This window comes from Amblyomma americanum, chromosome 6, assembly GCF_052857255.1.
Source record: "Amblyomma americanum isolate KBUSLIRL-KWMA chromosome 6, ASM5285725v1, whole genome shotgun sequence".
NCBI lineage: Eukaryota > Metazoa > Arthropoda > Arachnida > Ixodida > Ixodidae > Amblyomma > Amblyomma americanum.
In genome coordinates, this window is record NC_135502.1 from 200,628,992 (window position 1) to 200,640,826 (window position 11,835).

Below are 11,835 nucleotides of genomic sequence, written 5' to 3' on the forward strand. Positions count from 1 at the left end.
TGCACCACATCGGAGAAAGAAGGTTTGTGTATCGAAGCTACCCTCTTCCGCGCTTCCCTAAATGTTATGTTTTCTTTGACTTTGATTTTGACAATCTCCTTTTCTTGTTTCCAAACTGGACATGCGCGTGAGTATGCAGGATGGCTGCCCTCACAATTTGCACGTAGGTATGGTTCAACTGCACAGTTTTCAGAATCGTGTTCATGGGAAGAGCATTTAGCACATATGAGTTGGCCCCGGCAACTCTGAGAGCTGTGGCCGTAACGTTGTCATTTGAAGCAGCGTCGTGGGTTTGGTATGTACTGTCTTAGTTGGAGCTTTATGTAGCCCATTTCTACGGAGTCGGGGAGGATACTAGATGCAAATGTCAGGACAATGTGCTTTGTGGGGATTTCTTTATTATCTCGTCTCATTTTTATCCTGTGCACGTTGGTCACATTTTGCTCCTTCAAACCTTCCAGAAGTTCTTCATCAGTTACATATTTGAGGTCGTCATCTGAGATAACTCCCCGAGCAGTATTCAAAGATCGGTGTGTGCTGATTGTGACCGGTATATCTCCAAATTACTTCACTTCTGACAATTTCTCTTGTTGGTGGTTGTATAAAACTTCTAAAGGAAGGTCTCCGTTTGCTACTTTTTTGATCTTGTACCCTTCTTCTATGGCACTTGTTAAAGTCCTGGTAACAATGAATGGTGACACTTGTCTAGCAGTCTGTTCCTCGTGTTCGCTGTGAACAACGTGGAATCGAGGGAAGCTTGTAGTGTTTTTTTTTTTTGAGGAATTTATGTCTCGGTGCGCCCTCTTTTTCGAGGGAGATCGGGTTGAAAGAAATGAGAAGCCATGGAATATGTTCTTTGTTCGGCAATGGTGGCAGCCACCCACCATGAAGCCCTACATGGGGACGGGACAGGTGCCTTTAAAAAGCCCTGTCCACGCCAGCTGTACACCATCACTATAACCAAATATGGCGTAACAAAGGTTTGTCAGCCACACAAGGTTAACCTTCGCTGCCAGGAAAAAAGAAAAAAACCAAGAAGTGAGTAGGAGACAGGAGAGTAGTGAGAAAGGGGTAGGAAAGTGAAAGATGAAGTGGAGAATAGGAAAAGGCGACTGCCGATTTCCCCCGGTCGGGTCAGGCCGAAGGTGCCGTCTACAGGAAGCTGGGGCCTAAGTGGTGTGTTACCTTCGCCGAGGGGCTTTAAAGGTCTAAATGCTGGGCATCGGCTCAACCACCAGGATCCCCTTTTCCCCGGACACGGCGATGCCACGCACGGCGAAACGTGGGTGCTCGGGTCCGTGGTGATGCACTGTTCACCATCATCCCCTTGCGGGGATGTCCCTGCGGATGCTCGGGAACCCGCGGTGTCGCCACACACCGTCGCGACGCCTGCAAGCTGCAGGCGCCCCCTTGCGGGGAGATCCGTTCCTCTGCCGTTGATTCTAGGACTTCTCCACAGTAGGTGGAGGGCGTTGAAATGGCCGCTAATAATCCAAGGAGAACGGGCTAATATCTTGGTGTGGGCTAGTTGGTGAATCATAATGGAAAACTGCAGCGAGAAGCAACAAGCACGAGAGACAAGAGAACACAGGACAAGCGCTGAATCAGCGCTGATGTGCTATATTCCATGTTGAGCACGGGTTGCCTCCACGATGGCTTTCAGCCTCTCGCAGTTCAGTTTTGAGGAGGGGGAGACATACGCTGCAATCAGTGCTAACTATATGGGTCCTTTCTTGACTATGAAACACGCGTACTGATTTTCATTGTGGGGAAACTGGGCAGCAAACGTCCGCCATGTCGGTGCTGATGCTGACCAAAACTTTGCGGCGCTCCCCGAATGTGGGGGCGAAGAAGGGCTCGTACCCGAAAAGCCTTAGTGCCTGGGATAAATAGTAAGGTAGAAACTTGGGCTAGTTGGATAATGTTTGAATTCATATTTTCTAGCTCTTGGTGAACACAAGGGACAAGAAGACATATACACAGGACGTACGCTAGTCTTCAACTTTTATAAGTTAGGCTTGCAGATGGCCAATATCAGGAGGTGGTTGTTGAACACATATTGTCGGAAGCCTGAGATTCTTGACTTCAGGCCTCTTACGTTTCACAGTAAGAAAGCCGCGCCTCTCACTTCCTCACCTCACAAAACGCTTTTAGCGGTTGGGGATTGCAGGGCCTGTAGTAGACAGCGAATGGCGCTGACCACCGTTCTAAGGGAGACGAGGGCTTCGTGATCTTGCCCTGAGAGCCCGTGTGTAACGACTGTTGAGCTCGACGATGCGCGCTTACGCTCAGGAGGCTCAGTAGAACGAAATAGGGGAAGCCAAGCGTCCGCACAGGACGAGGTCAGAACACCCTTGACGATAGTTCGCTGACAGGACACACTTGGACGTGTTGGCACAGGAGGGGGTTGTGAAGGAGGTACCATGGGCTTGTCGGCATCTTTGCTTTTAGCAGCGGTATTTACTGCAGCAACTTATGACCTGAAAGCAATGATGATCAACAACGAATAGGCAGGCATCCATAATTTAAAAAAAAATTAAAAGTATGATGGTCGATTTGCGTAGTTAGGCCAAATACGAATTAGGTTCGCTAGCAGTTCGGTTTTCCCCTCAGTTCCGGTGTTAAGAGTGTTCACGGATGGTAGTTGTTCGGATAGCTATAATGGGTTAATGTAGATATATGCGGAATTGTACATTCTCTTCATTCATAGATCCCTGGGAGTCTTCCTGCCACTCCTGACCCAGTGGTGCAGCTGTCAGGCGATGCGCCGCTGCCCATCTATGGCAGGTGCCGCCATAGAAACGAACAACTGGAAACAGTGGAAACAGTGCCATAGAACTAGTGGAAGCTGTCGAGAACAGCAAGTGCACAGAAGAGACCCGCCTCCTTCGGCAGGATCTGAACACAACGGAACAGCATAGCCGCTCGCGTAACTTAGAAATCCATGGAATAGCAGCTACGCCTGACGAAGACTTGGTGGTGAAACTAAATGAAGTCGCTGGAATGATTGCTGTTCCGGCTGTGACCAGATCAGACATTGAGGCCGTTCACAGTCTCCCGGCGAAATAAGATTGACTCCCAGCATTTACAGTGCGTTTTGCCAGTAAGAGCACGGGAGATAACTGGCAGACAAACAAGAATGAACTGCACAAGCGGAAGGGCAATACCTACTTAAATGAAAATCTCACGCGGCTCACAAGGTATCTGCTGCAGCTTTCGAAAGCTTGGGCGAAAACTAAGAGTTTCCGTATTGTGTGGCAAAAAGAGTGCAAGATATTTGTGAGGAAAGATTGTGGGGCAGTTGTTTTCATATCAAGTATGAGCGAGACTTGGAGCAAATTTGGTGAAACGTAGAAACAAGACTGACCGAACTTTCTCCTGAGGCATGAATAATTCTTCATACAGAGTTTCAAGCGAACTTAAGAATACTCTCGGTTCCTGTTCTTCCGAAATGCTAAAATGCTCTCACGTCAACACACGTTCACTCAAAAACAAATCTTTAGAGATAAATTCACTTTTCAGTAGTTTCAGATTTGAATGCGACGCCCTTATGTTTACCGAGGCGTGGTTCAAAGAAAACGATGATTTTTTTTTCTACCATCCTAAAATAGTTTCCTTCTGAATCGTGTTACCCAGCGCGGTGGAGGTGTTTCCCTGTTCATAAAAGACTATCTGAGGTGCGATGCCCTCACGCAGTATTGCTATGTATGTGATGGCTATGAATTTTTTTCTATTCTTAGCGGTGAAATTGTTTTGTCAGTAATGTACTGACCGCCAAGTGGTGACATTTCAAACTTCTTTCAGTTAATCGACGCATATTTCAGCTTCATTAATGAAAAGAAGCTTAAAGTGATTCTTGGCGGAGATCTAAACATAGATATGATGAGCAGTGGCACTGCCGCTAAGCAACTGGGTGTCATACTTTGCAGCAATGGTTGTGAGAATGTGATTTCATTACCAACACGTATCACCTGTTCCTCTCAAACGCTGCTAGATGTCTTCATAACAAATTTTGAAAGTTCCTCAGTTTCTTCCTGTGTTGTGTGTGATATCAGTAATCACTTGGGTGTTTTTATTTGCGTAGAAAAAACAAGAAAAGCAACACATATAACACTGTACATACCATACAAAGTATTACTAAAGAAGGTCTTGAAGCGTTCGGAAAAGCTATCTCAGCCAGCGATTGGTCCTACATGTACAACATAAAAGACAGTAACACGGCGTATGAGTATTTTATGGACCTGTTCAAAAAACAATATGTACAGCATTTCCCGTATGTTAGTGTGAAACGTTCGAAAAAGATTCGCAAACCATGGATAACTCGAGATCTTATAAACCGTATCAAAGTTAAAAACAAACTTTATCCTACCTTCATACAAATAGAGACCCATTAAAATTAGCAGACCTCAAGGTGCACTGAAATAAACTAAACAAGGACATTGAATTTTCCAGAGAACTGTATTTTAGTATATGTTTCGAGGACTGCCATAACTCTGAACTCTTGTATCGGAAGCTAAACTCGCTTTTCAAACAAAAAAAAGTGCAAGTCTATCGAAAATACTGCTATTAATGACAGTAGTATAAGCAGAACTGCGCTATCGAACGCGTTTGATGATCATTTCATAGACGTGCCTCACTTCCAGTGTACTAAAGTTGCTTATCCTTATGCGGAAAATCGGATCTCTGACAGTCTTTTTCTTCAAGCAGTTTCAGAACAAAAAGTAGCGTCAGCATTTCTCGAACTGAATAATAGCTCCGCTTGTGGCGTAAATGAAATTCAGAACAAACCTATCAAGGATGTAATACATCTCATCTCCCCACTCTTGACTTATCTTTTCGATCTATGTTTGCAACAAAGAATTTTCGTTGAAAAGATTCAGGTCGCAAAAGTTGTAGTAATTTACAAAAAAAAAAGGGCGACAAAAACAATTAGGCAAATTACCGGCCTATTTCTATTTTGCCTTGTTTCTCGAAAGGACATGAAAAAATAATCCTTTCGTGCCTAATTAAGTTCGGCGATAAGCACTGTCTTATAACAGATTCGCAATTTGGTTTTCGGAAACATAGATCTACAGATTTAGCCCTACTACACCAAAAAGAATATATTTTGCGTAGCTTTGAAGAAAAAAAAAACAATTGTACTAGGGGTATTTGTTGACTTTTTAAAAGCCTTTGATTTCTTGAACCATAATAAATTATTACAGAAATTGAATTGTACGGCATAAGAGGCCTCCCACCACAGCTCCTCCAATCGTACCTCTCTCATCGCCAACAATAAGTCAGCATAAATTCCAATTAAATTGAGAACAAAGCACTAGCATAACTTTCATAACAAAGCCAATTTGTTGCGGCATGCCTCAAGGAAGCATACTCAGAACTGTGCTCTTTAATTTTTATGTTAATGATATAGTAAACATAGACAACCAAGCAGCTTTCTTTATCTATGCCGATGATACCAGCTTATTTTTTTCAGCTCATAACTACAATGACCTAATAGACAAGGCTAACGAAACACTCTCCCATGTAAGTTTGGTTTGGTTTATGGGTGTTTAGCGTCCCAAAGCAACTCAGGCTATGAAGGACGCCGTAGTGAAGGGCTCCGGGAATTTCGACCACCTGGGGTTCTTTAACGTGCTCCTTGTAAGTGTCTTGACAGCTCATAATGCGCTAAAAATCAATTCTGATAAAAGCGAGGCCGTTATATTTCGTCCACAAAATAATATCGTAATCATAGAGAGAAATCTAGCACTGAACTCAAAGGTAATCGAAATTGTAATTAGCTTCAAATCACTTGGTGTCATCTTTCATTAGAAAATGTTGTGGGATTGACAGCATTCTTCCGAAACGTGCACGAATAGTTGGGCAAATGTATAGACACAGAATCATTCTTCCAGTCAATATTAAAAAACTTGTACATAAATCATTATTCTGTTCACAGCTACAATACTGTCACATTGTCTGGGGCACTACGCCCCTGAGTAATCATGAAAAAATGTTTATTCTCCAAAAAAGGCCATATGAAGCATATTCCAATTAAATTGAGAACAAAGCACTAGCATAACTTTCATAACTTTCATAGCTTAATTTCATAACTTTAAATGCACTGAAAATCTTTTCCTTGTAGAGCTTTGAGTTATTATCGCGCTTTAAGAAGGAAGTACGAAATATTGTGCAACCAAGGCACACTTGGGCCTCATTACCTAGAAATAACCAGACGTACAATCACGCAATATTTTTCCATGGCATATAGAGACTATGAGAACAAATTATGGACGACAAATGCTATCCTATCAACTACCAAAACACCTCACTACCCTGCAAAACAAAAACGCTGATTTAAATGTCATATATTTTAAGGCCTTTTTTGTACATTATGTCAAATCACGCTTATAATTCTTTTACTCATTTTTTTCTTGGTTTTATTAATTGTGAATCTATTCCTGTTTTCTTTTCACATGTTATTTTTGTATAAACATGTATTATTGTCTTTGTAGACTTCGCTTGTGCCGTGCCAGGAAATAACTCTGTGAAAAGAAAAACCCTGCTTGCCGATATCTTTGCACCAGGGGTCGAGGGCCTGTCATGCGTCGTGGCTTTTTCCCTCGACTCCTTTTCATACCTGTCGGCATGACTAAGCATTATTATTATTATTATTATTATTATTATTATTATTATTATTATTATTATTATTATTATTATTATTATTATTGGGTTGGGGGGGGGGGGTACTTGGTTTCCTTGTGTTGCGACCGAGGTTGCTCTCTCCGAGCAGCCTCACGATTGAATGAGCTGCCGCCTGACACGGCGGGCAGGTTGCTAGGCATATATGCCTGGTCAGGTTGCCCACCACGCGGTGGGCAGCCCGCCACAAAACCGGCACTAAAACAAGGCACGCCTGACGGTGTTCGGTTGCGGCAGTTCTCACGCGGAGCTACGCGCCGACAGACGGGCTTCTGAAAGCAGGGTGCGCAGTAACTGACTTGGCCCTCGCAGCGCTGCAAGAGCAAGCTGAACACGCTGGCCGTGTCGGTGATGAACCAGTGGCCCGGCGTACGGCTGCGCGTCACCGAGGGCTGGGACGAGGAGGGCCACCATGCCCCCCACTCGCTGCACTACGAGGGCCGCGCCGTGGACGTGACGACGAGCGACCGCGAGCGCTCAAAGTACGGCATGCTGGCGCGGCTGGCAGTCGAGGCCGGCTTCGACTGGGTCTACTACGAGTCTCGCACCCACATACACCTGTCGGTCAAATCCGGTGAGTAGCACGCCTTTTCTAGCCGGCACGCAGTCCGCGATGGGCGGTGGCTGCGTGCCTCGAGGAAGCGTTCATTGGCCTCTTACCTGCGACCAAGGTTCCATCCATTGCTTGGGCGTCTTTCATCAGCAGCTCCCTCGGCAGCCACCGGCCGTGGCTCCGGTGATCCCTGCTCGCACCGGTGCTTTAAGTCACGTTTGAGCGGAACCCCTTCTTCTTAGGGCGGCCACGTAAGCGCTGCAGACCACGCGTCGTGCCAGGCGCAAAGATAACACGCCCCACGACATGCACGCAGTCGGTTCGATCAGTTTCGTGAACTTCGTGACGCTTCTCGCTGACGAGTGCGTTCCTTTGTTTTTGCCTTTTCTCTCCTCTGCCCGCCGTAGTATTGTTCTGTTTTTGCTTAAAGTCAGCACAGAACAAAAATAACGTCGGTGTTGAAAACTTGCCCGAGTTGCTCCTGCTTCGGGCTGTGGAATGGATTCCGTTCTGGGCTGGGAAGTCGCCGGTGATGATAATAGACGTTTTTAGCATACCGGAGGCGTACTAGCGGAGATGGATACCTGATTACGGGATCCCTCCTGCGCACGCGCGCAGTGGCTTCCTCTCACCCCAACAATGGCATTGAGCATGTGCAGGACTGGTCCGGTAAACCGGTATACGTCTCCGCTAGTAGAGTGTGCTTCACACATGTGTATAGAGCGCTCGGGCGGTGCACTTCCCTATAAATTAATCCAGAGCTTGTCGCAGCGTGTAGAGTCCAAAGGCAACGCTTTCGCGGACGTAGTGCCGGACAGACCCGCAACAGATTAGACACAAGCTCTTTGCCCAGAATTCAGGAGCTGCTCTTTAATTTCAGTTTTTGTTACCAGTTACGCACTGCTCGAGCGCTGTACACAAGGGTGACGCGGACTGTACGTTTCCGGTATGCTAAATACGTCTAATGCTAGAGAAGTCAGTGCAGAATTGCCCTTCAAACACAGTTTTCCACATTTGCCACCTGATGGTAGTCAGCTTATCAAATTAATTCAAGTGTCGTCATGGGTTTAGCAGTTGCATCGTAGGCAATTGTAGGATTGATCGGGGGTGCCGATTACATCCGCTTAGGTGCCTTACTTGCATCTATTACCAGGGCTTAAAGTGCGGGCGCTTAATGATATTAGGTAAGAAACATTGGTGCCTTTGCGAAACACGCTGTAGTGCACTGTTCTTTCATGCCTTTGTTTCTCTTCTTAATAGAGTGGCGCGTATCTTGTTGGTTCTTGTCCGTGTGCCTTATTTTAGTACTTAACCTTCTTCGAGCTCTTTCTTCATGCAATGCACGCTGCCCCTTGGTTGCTTCGCAGAGTCATACGGGTCCGCGCGGACGGGCGGCTGCTTCCACGGCGACTCCTTGGTCCAGACTCCTGCAGGAGCCAAGCGGCTCGCCGATCTGCTGCTCGGCGACCGCGTGCTGGCGCTGGGCGCCGACGGCCGGACAGCAGTGTTCAGTGAAGTGATCGCGTTTCTGGACCGTCAGAGCGACGCGGAGCGCCTCTTCTACACCGTTGTCACAGAGTCGGGGCACCGTGTGACGCTCACACCTGCCCACCTACTCTTCTATGCGGCCAGCAATGACGACAAGCCGCAACCCACATTCGCCGCTCGAGTCGCGCCGGGTGGTTTAGTGCTCGTTCACAGCGGCAGCGGTGAGTCCAACGGTACTGAAGCGTGGCGTCATCTACCGAGTGATGTGAGAACTAGACACTTGCGGGCAGAGCGCGTCCGTGACGTCCGCGCGGAATTGCTGACGGGTGTGTACGCGCCTCTCACGACAGAGGGAACTGTGATCGTGGACGGAGTGGCGGCGTCGTGCTACGCGGGTGTGAAGAACCAAGCGCTGGCGCACTGGGCTTTCGCGCCGTTGCGTCTTTGGCGCAGCTTGGTGGCTCCAAGCAAACCTACTGCGTGCAGCCTCCAGGGGGTGCACTGTTACGCGGACACTCTGTACAGACTCTTCTACCAGCTACTCCCGAGTGCGTACCTGCTGGAATGAACGTCCTCGCATCTGTGAAGGAACTGCCTAACTTATTTTTGAAACCGCCGCAAAGTGCACCTTGTCTAATGCTGGCGCGGAGTCTAGTGGCCTTGAGCTGAGCCATACCTTGTAGTCAGGGGAGCTGACGGACTTTAGCTTCACGGTGCGGACACCAATCAGCCTAACAATGCCGCTACCGCGTACAGAAATTGGCCGTGCCAGGAGGCTGCAGGCCGAACGCAGTCACCGATCGTGTTTCTCTTTTCGCCCCAAGCTGTGGCTTCCCAAAGTACCCGCCTTAAAGTTTTCGTCAGTGAAATTGAGATACTGGCAGGAGAGCTGTAGAAACACATGCAGAGTAATACCGTTGGTAGGAGGAACGGCTGCGTACAAGACAACGGGCGCAGAGCCGGGTATGTAAGAAACTGCCGCTTCCAAACTAGACAGAAAATGGCGCTAGGAATGAAAAGGTTGAGTAGCAATTGCCACCTCGCGCGTTAACTGAGTATTTTAACTCTGAGCGCGAAAACACACTATGTGACAGATGCTTTGCAATGAGACAGTGCTCCACTGTTATCAGCACATGAATGAATTTATGTGCGGCATGCTCCTGACAAAGCACTGCAACTGCAACACTCACTCAGTTGTCTTATGGTGATGTGATCCAGGTGAGCAAGCGCATGCCGAACTCACAGTGTGTGCCACAAAAGCCAGCGGCAGCGGAAAAAAAAAATGTTTTAGTCAGCGTCCATTTACTTGTCGCGAAATAACGGTGAATAATGTCGAATAAACACGACTCGTTTTCCATGCGTTCTAGTCATTGAGACATACGGTGTGTGAGTATAATCAACATCCCTCCTTCTGCCCACCGCAGGCTCGTGAAAGCGGGGAATTCAGTGATTTACCTGGTGCTATTAATTTCGACGCCAACGTTAGCGCACAAGAAGACGGGGACATGTGAGAGACCCGGGACAAAGCGCTATGTCCTGGGTCTCTTGTATGTCCCCGTCTTCTTGTGCGCTTAAGTTTTCGCGAAAATTATGGCCAACCAACAAGCCCAAGAAAGAGCCTTGTTACCTGGGGCGAAGGGTGGACGGGTGATATGCAGCGACTTCATATGACAAGATAGCTTATGCACTTCGCATCTAAACGGAATTAGGGCGACCATGTGGTACAGACTCACGGCGGAAAAGAAAGCAGCATGCTGAAAATAAAACTTGTGTATACTGCACCTGGGTTCAATGTTGATCGAGTCGGCGCGTGCTCTTGGGTGCACTACTCATGTACAAGACGCCGCTTTGGCTCCGGTTTGTGCTGCCATGCTATAATCACGGGAAGCAGCGCCCTGTGCAGTTGATGACCACCGCACGACTTGCTTTGGTACGACTCTGAAGCATACGGGCTTAGGGTGAGGGCGCGGCAGCCACTCACCCAGTGGTTCTGATCGAGACCCGTCGTCCTCAGCAAGTGCTGTCATTACCATTGTCGTTACCACCGCCGGCCCAGGAGAAAGGCCTATCTTCTGTAGACCCCGACTTGCGTCAGCTGCGCTCATCCTGTTCGCTCACATTCCGTAATCATACACGCTCCCCCGATGTCTCCCACGTTTGCGTTCCCTTCGCGTACACTGCATCGTCCCAAAGGTCCATCGGTTATCCGCACTCCGTACAAAACGCCATGCCCATGCACATTTCGTCTTATTTCAACTATAGTTGAATGCAACGGAAGAGCGAAGTGGACAATTCCCCTCGTAGGCTGCCCTGCTGCCAATGGCGAACAATTGTAACGACGTCGCTATTAATCCACTGGGTCAGTGGCTGCCGCGCCCTCACCCTAAGCCTGTATGCTTCAGAACCCACCACCCACCGGCGATGTCACGCAAGCAGGCACAACTGCGTCAAGGCAATCGTTCGAGGCTTTTGACTGCAGGGCCTTCTTTGAGGAGTATTTTCCACTTCGTTCATGGGTTGTACTTAACTGTAGTATCATTACAAAGCTTTAACATAAAGGAATTAAGCCTAGGGCTTTGCGAAGGCCTTGCGGTGTGTACTTAGAATTGGGGGTCGGCCGCATCTAGATTATGTTAGCCACTCGCAGAGCCATCACGGCTGAAATCAGCATCATCAGCCTGACTACGCCCACTGCAGGACAAAGGCCTCTCCCATGTCTCTCTAATTAATCTTGTCTTTTGTCAGCTGCACAAACTTCTTACCCTCATCCACCAGCCTAACTTTTTGCCACCCCCTGCTACGCTCGCTTGCTCTTGTAATCCACTCCGTATCCCTTAAGGACCGGCGGTTATCTTGCCTTCTCATTGCATGCCCTGCCCACTCCCATTTATTCCTCTTAATTTCGACTAGGATGACATTGACAAGCGTTTTTTTCCCTCACCCACTCTGCCCGCTTCCGTTCTCTTAACGTTACACCTGTCATTTTCCTTTCCATAGCTCGCTGCGTTGTCCTTAACTTGACCTCAGCCCTTTCCGTTAGCCTCCACGTTTCTTCCCCGGAGGTGGGTGCTGCATATCTGTGCTGTACCTCACCAGTACTTTTCTACGGGGTA

At 47.7% G+C, this 11,835-nt stretch overlaps 1 protein-coding gene across 1 annotated transcript in view; it reads left to right on the forward strand.

Annotated features, from left to right (window-relative positions):
• hh (hedgehog signaling protein) overlaps positions 1-10,237 on the forward strand; it is a 190,918-nt gene extending 180,681 nt beyond the window's left edge. The window contains exons 2-3 of the mRNA XM_077628331.1: positions 6,994-7,255; positions 8,602-10,237. Coding sequence (XP_077484457.1) covers positions 6,994-7,255; positions 8,602-9,290 — 951 coding nt within the window. The 3' untranslated portion in view covers positions 9,291-10,237. The remainder of the gene's footprint in view (positions 1-6,993; positions 7,256-8,601) is intronic.
• The last annotated feature ends 1,598 nt before the right edge of the window (positions 10,238-11,835 follow it).